At 39.9% G+C, this 14903-nt stretch overlaps 1 protein-coding gene across 1 annotated transcript in view; it reads left to right on the forward strand.

The window, feature by feature from the left end:
• Positions 1-324: 324 nt before the first annotated feature.
• TACR1 (tachykinin receptor 1) overlaps positions 325-14903 on the forward strand; it is a 130902-nt gene continuing 116323 nt past the window's right edge. Inside the window, exon 1 of the mRNA XM_081069733.1 lies at positions 325-849. Coding sequence (XP_080925859.1) covers positions 461-849 — 389 coding nt within the window. The 5' untranslated portion in view covers positions 325-460. The remainder of the gene's footprint in view (positions 850-14903) is intronic.

A 14903-nucleotide genomic window follows, 5' to 3' on the forward strand; every position in this document is an offset into this window, starting at 1 on the left:
CTTTTGCAGGTCGCGTTGTGACGAGCACCCCCTTGGCTCCCAAGTCCTCACGCAGCACAGAGCTCTGCCTTCCCAGCTGCGGGCAGGTGGGATTGGAGTTACAAGCAGCAGCAGGTGTAGAAAGGCGGGGGTCTCCTGCTTCCTGGAACCGTGACCCACGCGATTTCTTTCCCTTTTTCAGTCCAACGCAGGAGAGACGCTCTCTCCAGATTTCTGGACTCAAATGCTTCCTGAAGCTTGAAAGTGGGGGAATTCAGAGCCAAGAGGGGCAGACAGAGCATCAGAAGCATTAATCGTCCGAGCGCCAAGTCTCCTACTTGCAAGCAAAGAGTTCTGCCAAAACAAGCCTGCAGCCCTCCTGTCTTGGTTAAGCAAGACCCTGATCCCAGGCACTGGCCTGGGACCCTGCTGAAACGTAGGTGCCTGTACAGAGGGGACAGCTTAACCGCTTAGCTGAGGAATGGATAACGTCCTCCCAGTTGACTCAGACCTCTTCCCAAACATCTCCACCAATACCTCGGAGCCAAACCAGTTTGTGCAGCCAGCCTGGCAAATTGTCCTTTGGGCAGCTGCCTACACAGTCATCGTGGTGACCTCTGTGGTGGGCAACGTGGTGGTAATGTGGATCATCTTGGCCCACAAGAGAATGAGGACAGTCACCAACTATTTCCTGGTGAACTTGGCCTTCGCGGAGGCCTCCATGGCTGCATTCAACACAGTGGTAAACTTCACCTATGCTGTCCACAATGAGTGGTACTATGGCCTGTTCTACTGCAAGTTCCACAACTTCTTCCCCATCGCTGCGGTCTTTGCCAGTATCTACTCCATGACGGCTGTCGCCTTGGATAGGTGAGCTTGCCCTTCGTGGAAACTGAAGAAAGTGTCCACAGAGGACAATTGCTTTGCTATGGGGAAGCGGGGTTGGGTTCTGCCTGGTTCAAGTTGGAGGGTGGTTACCTGTACCCTGGGGTTTTTGCTGACAGCCAGTTGTTGATGGGGGACTTAGTCTTAATTACCATTTTCTATTCTATTTCTTCTTTCCTTTTCTCCCCTTTTTCACCCATCATCAGTCATCCTTCCTTTTTTCACATGCTCCCTTTTTTATTTCCATTAACCCTCTTTTCTTCATCCCTTCTCCACTCATCTCTCAGACACTTTCCTTTCAACTCCTACTTTGCTTCTTTCTGTATATTCCTTCTCTCCTTTGCCCTGAAAGCCTGAAGGGATACCCAAGGCTTGGCCAAGGGGCCGGCCCCTGTCTTGGGCTCTGTAAACCCCTGTATGCCTGCTTTTCTTCGGCAGCCTCTTGGTGCCTTCCAGTTTTAAGTATACCTGGCAACAATTTCTCATTTTTCATTTTTTCCTGAAGATGCAGGGACTTTCTGCTCCCACCTCAACTTTCCAATATTATTTGGATGTGAAGGGCATTTCATTAAAATCATAACTACTCAGAACTCTAATTCAGCTCCCTCTTCACTGCTAGGAATTCTCATTCAGGAATGAGAGGCAGCTATGCTATCCTTAAGGAACTCCACAGTTAGGGAGCTTATCCAGGAGTTTTTCTAAATGTCTCTTGTAATGTGAGGTCAATGTTTTTAGCCTGTATGTATCCACAGAAAAACATGCTTGGCAGAGGCAATTGAGAGCTGTTTCTTTCCTGCAACCAACAGGTTAGGGTTTCCAAGCCTGATTGAAAGTAAAAAGGTTGGCATTTTCAAATACTGAGGCTAGCGCTTTGGAATGAATGCACCCTTAGGTGGCGTGGTGGAAAATTGATTATTAGAGCACAGCTATATTTGTATTGATATTTTTGTGGATGGCCTAGGTCTGTCATGTGTATGTCTACATGGACATAAGTGTTAACTGTTTACCAGGGATGTGGAGATATGTTTGAAACACCTGCCACTGTGATTTAAAAGAGGGTTCTTTGATGGCCTTGCTGAGATAAATGCATGTGAGAAACCAAAGAAGGAGCTAGGCGAAAAACTTCAAAACAATTTTTCCCAAACTGCTAAATGCTTTTGCAGAAAGATTGTTTACGATTTGCAATTGATTTGAGGTCTTTTTCAGCTTCTTTAGTGAATGAACACTTGTAAGATCAGAGAAAGTTATGTTTCCCTTGCAGTGGTATCCACATGCTGAATTTTAAGTCCCATGTATGACTTCCCTTTATGCAGCTCTTATGTGCTTGATATGTTGTGTGTAAGACAAGTTCTGGTGAATCAATTATCTTTTAAGTGTAGAAGGCAAGCCAATTACTCAAATGGTAGTGAAATGACTTCTTTGTAAATGTATCATTTATGCTACTCTAGTTTGCAGATATTCAGTTTGCTGAGAGTGAGGTACAGTTGGAAATCTTTCTGCACTGACTTGCTTCTTTAACCTCACTGCAAACCCCTTAAACTCAGAAACCCCGTACTGTGATATATAACTGAATATAGGCACGATGAAAACGGGTGCCTTACATATGCTCTCTCGATGATCCCTAAATTACAGGGAAAATTGTTATTTGTACTTTGTTGGGGCCTTGTTGGAGCTCAGGAGTCCTGTCAATCAGCATGAGCCCCAGCGGATGGCCCTTTCACTTTGGCTTATACAGAAATGACATGTTCCACAGCCCTGCTCTTTCCCTTGAACTTAGAAGGTTAAGGACAAGAGTCAGGGTCAAAGTCTTCACATGGATTGGGCAGAAAACCAGATTTCAACTGCCTGGACTCTGGCATCTCAGGCTCCACTGTTTTTCTCTAGGCAAACCACAGACAGGACCCTGACCCAGTATGTCCTGCTCAGTGAGGTCAGAGGATCTCTGGTGCCAAAGCTGAGGGAAATGACAGCAGCGAGAAATGTCCCCATGTCTCTTATGTACAGAACAGCCCAGGGAGATTATCAACGACATGCTCAAGGTTAAAGTTCAGGTAGAGTTAGGAATCCAGTGTCGGTGATGGGGCTGTGTTTCCAAGGTCTCTCAGGGCTCCTTCTATTTTCCCTCGCTCACCTCATTGAGGACTCCATGAATTAACCCCCTCAGCCCCTCTGAGGAATGTAGCTCCCCCTGTATTTGTGGTCATCTGTTCTCTCCCAAGAATGTTTTCGTAAAGAAGCAGCCGCTCTCCCTATGAATGATCTCTCCTTTCTCCCCCATGACAATGCGGGCTTTGAAAAAAATGTTAAGCTTTCTTTTTGTATGTTCTTTGAATTTTTAACAGGTAGTCTTTGAATCAAGTCTTTAAAATGAAAGCAAGATGGTTTTCCAGATGATAACATTAAACCTTGTTCATTGTAGAAAATTTGGGAAGTATGGAGAGCGTAGACACAAAATTACAAATTCACCATTACTTCCCTATGCAAAAATAACACTTGTTAACATTTGAATTTCTCCCTTATGACTATTACACTACATAATGGAAGTCAGACTTTATATAATTTTGTAGCTTACTTTTTCCCATTGATATGAATGGAAAACATTAATAACATTTTCCTATGTTATTAAAAAGTCTTCAGTGACATAATGTTAATGTCTTCCTATTATTCCATTATATGAATGTGCTATTATTGCTTTAAGCATCCTTCTACTGGTGGGTATTTAGGTGGTTTCTAGACTTTTTTTGCTATTATGACTAATAAACTAATAAACATTTCTGTATGATAATTTTGTTTTGTGTTCTTGATTATTTTCTTAGGGTAGATTCCCAGAAGTGGAATTACTGGGTCAAATGAAATGAATTTTTAAAAAACATTTCCTCCTAATTTTTTTTTCATTTCCTCCTAAATTTAAAGGATTATAAACTCTGAGCAGAGCAAGGAACATGTCTGTTCTGTCTTGTTTACTTTATTTCCTCAGCACAAAGCTGAGTGCTTGGCATCTAACAATCACTACATGTTTATTGAATAAGTGAGTGAATGAATAAAATAATACATGTTCCTAGAAAAACATTTGGAAAATACATAAAATTGTAGAGAAAATGTAAAAATCATCTACAATCCCACTTTGGACAGTTAACCAGTTAAAATCCTGGAATGCTAGCTTGTACTTACATTTTTCTGTGTTATTTATGCCACATGCAGTCACTCATACTTTTAAGGACAAATTTTGGATCACGCTAAAAACAATGTCAATGGCTGCTTTTTTGGTTTTTATATTTTGTTTTGTTCCTTAATATCATGTCATGAGTATTTTCCATGTCATGAAGTATTGTCAAAATAGCACTTTTAATGGATGCATTATATTGCATGGCTATCATTACTTATTTAACCATTTATCTGTTTTTAGAGGTAAATTGTTTCCATTTATAATGATTAAAAGTAATTTTGAAATGAATATCTTGGACATAAATCTTTTAGAACATCCCTTGTTCCTTCTGTAGAAGAATCTCATTGAAGTGGAATTGCTGGGTCAAATCGTCTTGGTAAACTTTGCTCAATTTTCTTCTAGAACAAAAATGTATGCAGAGGAAAAAACTTGAGCAGCAGATTTTAGTACTAATTTAAATCTTTTCCATAGAATTGGGGTGGGGGAGAGAGAGAGAGAGAGATATCACCTTCAAAAGAATACTTATTAACTGTAGGCAATGATTACCTAGAATAAAAAATTGCTGAGACAAATACACCTAAATAAGACCAGGTCTACCTCTAATTAAACTCCAATGAACACCAGAGATTTTACTTTTTGAAACTCTATAATTTTCCCACTTAAAATAAAAGTTTTAATGATTTTCCTATTGTAAAACCCAAAAGGTATATGTGATGTTTCATGTGTGTGAAATTAGAAGTTGGAGAACACAGAGAGCCAACACCTCCATTTTCAGGGGCTGGTGATAATAGCCAGTTCTAGTGTTGTGGGGCAGCATCAAAGAAGGGAGGCGGTGAGGTAGGGGTGCAGTCCCTAAGCCCCATAAGAGATGCTATAGGGGCAAAAGGTAACCTGACCTGGAACCAAGCACACGGCAACAGGAGCAGTGGCCTGGTTACACTGTTTCTCTACCTGGTAGGGACACGTATAATTTTAGCAAGATGAAAGGGGAAGGTTGTTCATGACTCACTGGTTCTGGATGTGTTGTGTTTGAGTGAAAGGAAACATCCAAATAAGGACGGTCTCTGGACAATATGAAATATGGTCAGAACTGGACATATTGTTGCTCAGATAGGGGTAATGGTGAAGGCAAAAGATGGAATGAACTCTCTGAGAGAGTAAAAGAGGAACCAAGAGCAAAGAAATTTATAAATAACAAAACCTCTGCCAACGGATCACTTGTGTCCATCCCACTCTGTCCCAGGCATACGCAGCTACAAGTTTAAATAGCCTGCTTCCCCGGTCTCTGCTAGACTTGCAGTCTGTCCTTGAACATTACCTTGCTGGCTGGACGTGGATCTCATTGTATAACTCAAGGCAGTCCTTCCCCACCCAGAGGCTGGACTTAGATTCCAGGATCCTTTGCACGAATTTCAATGGACCTTACAACCCATGACCAAGTACCCCTGTAATGCTGAGAATGATCATTCACTAGAAGCTTGTCCACTACAACTGGCTCTGTCTTTTCAAATCAGGAACCTCGAATATCTGGGTGGACGTGGATCACACTTGAGTTTGTTACATCTCGGATGGGTCATGTAGACTGCTGGGCTTTTCCTGGAGAGCTTCAATGCCCATCTACTCCCTGGAGCTTGCCACACCCTCCTTGTACTCATGGGAGCCCTCAGTCTCCTGAATGGTCGAGGCCCTTCATTTTTACAAAAACTGGTAGAAACATAGGTTCAGTTGGGGGAAAATAAAGAGTAATTCTCAATGTAAAAGTACATAGGAGAAGCACAAGGCTTTGTTACTGTTATTGTTGTTGAATTAGCAAATGGTAGAATGAGGATCATGAGGGAGAAACATTCATTGTTAAACTGGGACAAAAGTCTTCAGTCCATCAAGGGATGATTCCACCATGTAAGATGAGGTTTTCTAATTCAGGGTCTCAAGTCTTTCTTCAAAGGGCTTATGCTACATACTGGGGGAAATAAGATCGATTGAGAGATAACCACTACATAATGTGTTAAGCAATATGTTTCATCTGGTTTGTACAGACAAATTCTACAAGAAAGAAGAGAAGGAGGTCATGTCCAGCAGTGATGATCAAGAAGTCCTCAAAAGGTGGCAATTGAGTTAGTTGGTCCTTGAAGATTAGATAAGATTTTTAGAGATTATGATAAAAAGAAATAAAAAAGGTGACATTCCAGGTAGAAGAAACTATATGACACAAGTATGGAGATAAGAAGTTGCAAAGTATTTGGGGAAAATGAAGGGGTGACTCAATTGAAGTGACTTCACAAGTGAATTAGGGAATGAATGGAAGAGTTGGTGGGAAGAAATTGAGTACAGTTGGATTTGATGTGAAAATATAATGATTGGTTGGAAATGCCCAACAAGCTACTTGAGAGGTGGGGCTAGAGAATGAAAAGCCAGGGATCAAAATGTAGATTTAGGAGAAGAGCTATTGGAGTTTGGAAAGTAGAGAACCTCACTTCCATCTATATACATGTTTCTAGAGAAGACGCTAAAGATTCACAGGAATGTCCTAGCAGTCACTAGGGGGGCAAAGAAGAAGAAACAGATAAAGATGTAGTGGAGAAATCAGGATATGTGGAGTGACAAAGGTTAAGAGAGGCAACTTGTGGTTGGTTATATTTATTTGTATCCTTAGAATCCAAGAATAATGAGGACATTGGATTTGGCAGTACGACCATTGGTGACCTGTGAGCGAGAGGGTTAGCAAAGTACAGAAAGGTGGAATAAAATTAGATGACAATGAAAGATAGGGCCTCTTCCTTACCCGTTCATCCATCAAACCATTACTGAGCACTTACTATGTGCTGGAGGCTAAGGCAGTAAAACACTGCCTTTGCCTTTGTACTTTGTCTCGGGAGATTGACAAACTCATGAATACCAGTGTAACCCAATGCAATTAATGCCACACTGAGGGAGTTTGAAGACAGAGCAAAGAACTACCCTTGGGAACATAGGAAAGATTTACTGGTAAAATAAAGAAAAGGAAGGAGAGGAGAAGGAGGAGGAGCAGAGGCGAGAAAAGAAATAGCCAAGTACAGAGGAAACCATATGGAATTTTGTGCGTGTGTGTTTTTTAAATTAACTTCAAGAATACTGGATTGGGAATGCTTGTGATGATTTATTAATGTTTGTCACTTGGAAACTAGAAAGGAGATTTCATGTTATTAGAATTGATAATGATACCTTATACTTGCATGCTCTCCAATCCATTGTCTCATCCAATCCTCAATACCAATGGAGATTCTGTTTCTACTTTGGAAAGACTATTAGACACAATTTCTTTCAGCATTGTCCTCCCACACTCCACTCTCTCATAACATGGAGCCCTGTGCAATTTGCTTTCATATACCTTAGACATCTGCCTACATGTCCTGCTTAAAGTGGCTTTTGGATGCCGTATCATCTAAGGAAAGCTGTCATTGAAGGCAGAAAAGTGATGTAAGTGTCCTACTGTGCAGAGTGGACATTAGAGACCCTTTTGACAATTTCTCACCCAAACCAAAATTCAACCCCACAATCATAACCTAGATAAGGCCATTGTAAGAAAGTCAAGTTTTGCTTAAATATTTTACTCAATTTGTTTCATTTGTTAAATTCACTCAATTTTGAGTCATCACAAAAGTGTTGTTTTTGTCGAACTAAAATCTCTGATTTTGGGTTGTTTCCACAGTATAAAGACCTCCATGTGGCAGTCTTTCTGATACATCCCTCCTGAAGTTTCTCCATCCCTGGTTAACTGTCCCTGGTTCCTTCATTTTTCCATCCTTGTTTGTCTCTACTGGCCATTTTCAATTGTTAATGGTCCTCTTAACTGAGAGATTAACTAATGGCCAGAACTGAGCATTACCCTAATACCTTTACCTTGTCCAGCTCCACCTACTGTAGGGCTGCCATCCTAGCTGGTGACTTTTTTGTCCTCCTAGACTTAGCTCAAGTGCCACCTCCACTAAGAAGCTGACCTTAACCTGCAAGTCTACATGAGGTATCCGTCTTATCTATTCCCACATCATTTACCCAATGAGGTTGTAACTACCTGTGACTTGCCAGTCTCTCCCACACCTCCGTGACCACTAGGTTGCAAGCACCGTGAAAACAGGGATGCTTTATTTGGTTTCCCGTTCCCAGAAGCTATCCAGTTGCCTGACACAGAATATGTACTCATTAAAATGGGTGTACAGTGGTTGAAATAATGTACCTCTCTCCTGTACACATGAACCAAAATCTTAAAACCAGAACCAATGCACCAAGTAGACTGTAAAGCACACCTATGATGCTATGCCTTGAAGCAAAAGAAAATTGGGCCAAATTTATGCCTACCATGGAGTTTTGCTACTATACAGAAAACTTTTCGTTAAGTAACCCCTGTTTGAGAAAAACTACATGTTCTAATTCACACTTGCCTCTTCACACTCACCTTGATAGGGCCCCACTAGATTCCTGACCCACATCCTTCCCCAACAGGTTTTGTACCCCAGGGAACACCTCTAATGGGGAAGTATTTATCATTCCCACCTTAGCTGCAGTCTACCCAGGCATATTAAAAACAGACCCTTCTGTGGCCCAACTCTTTTCAACCTCCTGGCTTTTTCTCCAACATCAAAAATGATGTCTACAAAGAGTTCAACTTAAAGTGCGTACAACAACAATATTAAGTGAGAGGCACTTTCTGTTTTACTCGTCCTTCCTGAGGCAGGACCAGCAGAAGCCTACCCTCTACCCAGCCCTCTAAATCCTGTATCCACAGTACTTGTCTGAGCACCTTGTCCATACCATATTAAAATATTGCAGACGCAAGAGAATCCTAGCAGAGTGGCCTGCGAAAGTCAGACCTGGAGAACAGCCTGGGGAACTGGCTGACATTGCCTAAACCTCACCTCTTGCCACATTGAGAGGCTGGGATTCCACCTCATTGGAAGGGGAAATATGAGGCTTTAAGGATGAGGAACTCTGGGGATGAACAGATGCTTTAATGATGTCCTTGAGACACAAATCTCGGCGTGAGAATTTACATAGCACAGGAACTACTCTAGGAAATTTGTCTAAGCAGCCTTGAGCCTGATTCCTTGCCCTTCTCTTTTATAATTCTCTGCTTGCTCTACTTTTCAATTCAGCTTTGCACTATGTTTAATATTTGGGACTCTCATTGGAGTGCCTTTCATGTCCTTTGTGTAAGAGTGTCCTTTAATAACCTTAAATCTAGTCCTTGACTATGGAGTTTAGTGTAGGAAAGAGCACAGGCAGTGGGTTCCAGCACTGGTTCTGTCACTTGCTAGCTGTGTGAACAAAGGCAAGGCACTTAACCTCTCTGGGCCTCAGTTTTCCCATGTGGCAAGAGGGATATAATAAAACTTACCTCGTAGGGCATTGTTTCAAGGAGAGAGGGACAGGACAGAGATGGAAAGGGATGGAAACTTTCTGATTCATTGCCTGACATCCAGTAAGAGCTCAATTAAAAGTAATATCATGATCTCTAATAAGCCCCGACACACCATTATCTCCATTACTCACACCCATTCCTGTGTCAGCATCCTCTTAGATTCTGGTATAACAGCAAAAAGGTGAAACATTTCTATCTTTCCACCTAACATTATAGTTTCAAATCCCCCTAATGGGGTCAGCCACCTTTGTGCTAAATGCTACCCAGCATCCGTCCCACCTTTGCAGATGTACGCATTCTACCAGAAGCCCATCATTTACATATATCACGGTCCAGAAAAATCAAATCATTTTCTTTACACCATCTCGAAAACCGCACATTCACTTCCCACATCCTATATGTCCCAAAGTCACCATCCTCACATGGAGCGTCATTTGCATAGTTAATGTCTGAGAGAGAACTTGGTCAAAGCAAAAAAGCTCTTAACAGCTGCATGTATTGTAGTTCATATTCAATTTGTTAAAGTTGTTTCTTTCACCTTTGAACACAAAAATCGTGGAAGATTTTTTATAAATATAGTTTATGAATGTTAAAATGTTACGCATTCACTTTCCTTTATCCTTTGACTAATGCTCAGATAGCTCTTAAACATGAGATAGAGTCCTTCTCCCTAAATATTTTAAGAACATTTCCAAACTTCATCAAACAATCTTACGTAAATAAATCTTAAAAATGTAAACAGTGCTTATAAACTTGATTAATTAAATTCCCCTAAACATTTCAAACTATAATCATAAAGTTAATACATCTGGTTTTCTTAACTTTCAAATTCCTAATAGGATGACTAATAAATAGGAAAAGAAAATCTTCCTCAGGACTTACATAGTTCTGATAAATCTAATAAATCAAAACCTCTAAATTTGACATATCAAATTCTCTTATTGCATTTCAACCTCCTAAGAATTAAACTTACAAATTCAATAAATAAGGTTCTTGTGAGCATTTAACCATTGACTACAAAATTAATTAGTTAAATCCTCCTAAGTATTTTAATTAAAATTACAAATCTGGTTAAGTCAAATTCTCTACTTTATCAGATTCTCATTTCCAACATGTTAAAAAGAAATCATATACAAAGTAACATATACTGATTATAAAACTCACTGCTGTACACATACTTCCTACATAGAAATACTACTGCATCATCGTCTATTTACTTTGAAAGGTTACAAGCAGAGGTGGCAGAATCATCGTCTCCATAAGGAGCCAATGAGATTCTATAATCAAAGTTAAATGTAAGCTCTGAATCCAGGTGTGCCTGTCAGGGGTCTTGCCCAGAGCTGCAGCCTGATGCCCTGAGCCCTTCTCTGCCTACTCAGTGCCCACAGGACCCACCCACACCTTACCAATGGAATTCAGTCATCCCAATGTACCCTGTATCTCTTTGGCTTCCTTCAAGTTTTACCCTTTTCCAATTTTCATCTTAGCATATCATCATTTGCATTACATAGATAGAATCATGCAGAGCCTTACCCCATCCCTAGTTTGCCTCCAACTGCTTTGCTGCCCAAGTACAATTAGCTCTTGTATTTTTACCTTCTTATCAACCTCCATCTCAGACTTGCTCATAGACATGGACAAAGTGACCCCCAAAATCATCATCTCTCCTAGGTCCTTCAGATTCTTTTCTGAGACTTTGAGGTCATGAAAAATATGTACCAGACTGTTTCTGGGTGTATTCTATTTCTTCACATGAATCACTAAAAATGGAGGGGTTTTTTCTTTCGCCTTTGAACACATCATATAAATCTTGGAAGTTTTCTTATAAATGTTATAGTGTTAAACATTGCTTATAAATAGTGCCTTTTGGTTTCGACAAACCCAGACTCTCAGCATGTTTCAGATGTTTGCCCAGAGATGCTGTGTGCCTCCTAGGTAAGAGGTCTGCACAGCAGCTTCCATCCCTCTTGGTGGGAAGTCTTCAGTGGCAGGGTGTTTCTTCTTGGAGCCTGGAAGCCACCTTGAATGTTCCAACTGGATCATGAGATGTTCTTTTTCAGATCAGCTGGGTTTCCTTTATGAGGACAGTCTCGTGGTCTTTTCCTAGCTCTAGGTGTGCTGAGTTACTTTACCTTCCCTCCCCTTCTCAGTGTCATAGATTTCAGATAAGAAAAAAAATAAGCGATGTTCTGTTCTCACATCTCAAACCAGTGCCCTAAGCCTTGTATGGACCGATGAGCCAGCGCCTTCCCAAATCACACAGCTGCCGGAGCTTGTGCAGGGAGATTGCTCAGCAGTCACGCTAACTTCCCCTCCACTCTGTATCAGAGAACATAATTGACATTAATTTTTCAATGTCTCATGTGCACATTTAGTGGCATTTGAGGAGATTAGGAACAGAGGCTTAAATACCCACCTTGTATGATTTATTAATTAATTTTATTTTCTGTGGAGAAAGGTCTTCTTGAATAATTAATATGTTTTTCTAAGAGGATTTGTCTGCCTCTGAAAGTGTTTAAACAAAAGAAAACCCCACAAACAGCTGAAATACTCTCCTAAATAGTCCCAGGGAACCAGAGGGGGCTTAAAAAATGCCCTAATTCGTGACAGGAATTAAAATGGAAGCAGTCATGAGGGTGAAATACAACTAGTTAGCTCAACAATTTAACTGGGCTCTTCAAAGAGGAGTTAGATAATAACCTAGAAAAACTTGTGGCTGAATCCTCACTGGGGGTATCATTTAATTTTGTTCCCAAAGTCTGACCGGTTCCTTTCTCTTCCCAGCTGGAATGATGGGGGGAGAGGGTCTGGAAATTATTATGTTAAAGACTCAGCTAGAATGAGCCAAACTGCAGCCATCGTAGGTTTTTAGTGGCCTAGTTAAGGCACGGCCAGCCTAAAACTAGGCAAAATGCAAAGAAGGCAGAGATATTATCCTCTTCCCTTTCTGGCAATTTCCCTCCAGCAATGCTCTCACCAGCTCCAGCCTGCATGCAGGTACACCCCAGTTTTGCCTCACAAATGTGTGATTTCAAATTACTGCTCCGTTCTCCTCGCAGCCCAATCCAATTTAGTAAATTGAGTTAAACCAAAAGAAGAGCCGCTGATTAAAATCACACTAAGGTGGGAATGCTATGGGCTTTTACCTCCTAAATACCATTTGTATCTTAAAATGGAAATGTGTCCATTCTAGATACCTATTCCTTGAGCAGGAAAGAGTGCAGAGAATCAAGACAAACTTAGCTAGGGACCTGGGATTTAGGTTCTATAGAAGTGTCCAGAGTTTAGCTTTTTTTTTTTTTTTTTTTTTTTTTTTTTGGAATTTTAAAAAGTTAATAGCCCATATTTATTAGAAAGGTCAATTTTGTTATCAAATATTTTCTCATAAAGAAAACTCCTAGCTTAGATGGTTTTACTGTGACTTTCAAAAGCACACAATGCCAATCTTACCAGAGCTCTTTAAAGAATTAGAAGAGGAGAGAACACTTCTAACTTCTGATTGCACCTCAGCCAATGAAAACTACATGTACAAAATCAAGAAGGAAATCACATACAACACAGCTGGTATGTGAGTTTTCAAGATTTGAAGAAATGGGTCATGTTGTATATGGATCACTGTTTGTAACACTTTGTATTTGGTTGGTATTTAATTTGGATACCATTTCCATCTGTAATTATATCTTTCAGATGATTGTTTTTAAAATTTGTTTTTTCTGATGAACTGATCACTCACTGCTATGAGACCCCAGTTACGTATGAAGGAAAGGGAAATAAAAGACCATCACATAATTCCTATAATAACTATACAGTTCCACATATTAGTTCTGCAGAGTTTAGCTTTTGCAACATAGCCCATGTATATACCAGGAAAACTGCTGGGAAGCATGAGGGGCTATCGTCACAAGTTGCCGCTAGAAGACCTACTCCTGCCATACACAGAATTATCTTAGTCCTGAGGTGCCAGTGAAATCTGCATTTGCATATGAGTAATGAAATAAAGTTGAATTTACTTCTGTTCTTCATACTTCTTTTTAAGTCACTAATTCTCTTTGATAAGTATGTAACACTTGTATAGCTTGGAAGGATATTGTCACCAATATCCTTTGGGGCACAGTCCCAGCCAGGCCTAAGGGTTGGGTAGGTTGGGGTTAAGGGTAGCACTGCAGTGCAGTCCCCTGTTTAGATGGCCAAGGCTGATTCTTCACATCTTTAGCATCTTCGTCAATGGATTTGTGCTGTTTACAAATCCTGGGGCCAGGTTTCCAAGAGCTGGGCTTTCTGCCAGGGTCTGTCTGGACCCATACTTCAACTAGAAGCTTGAATCCCTTTTTCTTCGTCTGTGTCTTTCCTTTCTCCCTTTCTCTCTACACCTGGATCAAAAATTTCTTGCTCCATTTTCTCCCAACTCCTCCTCAGCATTTTGAAAATAGCATGGCTTCAGTAATTGTCACTGACCGAAAAATGAAGTTGAAGCAGACAAAAACCAAAAGCTGTTGTGTATAAAACAATCCAAGAGTAGATTTACACAGCAATATTAAAAATGTAAACTACTATGATTCTGATTAAGCAGATGAGTTCAGAAGGATCCTGAAAAGTTTCATTAAGGCTCTTTATTTAAGTGTACGTGTAAATTTAAGCTACTTTAAAAGAAATGAATATATTTGACATACAGCATTGTGTAAATTGAAGGTGTAATACCACCTAAGCTACTTTTTAAAGAAAAATAACTTACTATTGAATATTATCTGCAAGCACAACTGCAAGTACTCTACTGATATCTTTTAATGTACATACTTTTAAAACTTTAAAATACTACATTTTCATTAAGGAGAATTAGGACCTTATCAAAAAAAAATAGTATGATGAAGAACAAAAGCAAAATCAACCCTCATCTCACTGCCCAAATTGTCACTATTGTCAATTGTTAGGAATCTTTTCGGTACAGGACTTTCCCCCTATGCATAGGATATTTTACGTAATTATAGTCCTATGGAATATATAAATTTTTTTCTTTTTTTTAAATTAATTGGGGTTACAATTGTTAGTAAAATTACATAGATTTCAGGTCTACAATTCTGTATTACATCATCTATAAATCCCATTGTGTGTTCACCACCCAGAGTCAGTTCTCCTTTCATCACCATATATTTGATCCCCCTTACCCTCATCTTCCACGCCCCCACCCAGAATATATAAATTTTTAATTTACCATAATAAAGTAAGAAACATTTCCTGTAATTAAATACTCTATACGATTATGCTTAACGGTTACAAATGATCATAATTTAATTAATCCCTCATCCTGAGACCTTGCAGGTGTTTCTAGCTTTTTTACAATGCATAATTGGTGATCAGTATGTTTTAGCTAAACTTGCACACATGCGTGATTATTAGGATAAATTCTTAGAAGAAAAGTCTATTTTAGAATTTAGAGTGATGGACTTTTTAAGGCTTTGGCTTTATTCTGCTAAATTGTTC

This window comes from Rhinolophus hipposideros (genome assembly GCF_964194185.1).
Source record: "Rhinolophus hipposideros genome assembly, chromosome: 12".
Taxonomy (NCBI): domain Eukaryota; kingdom Metazoa; phylum Chordata; class Mammalia; order Chiroptera; family Rhinolophidae; genus Rhinolophus; species Rhinolophus hipposideros.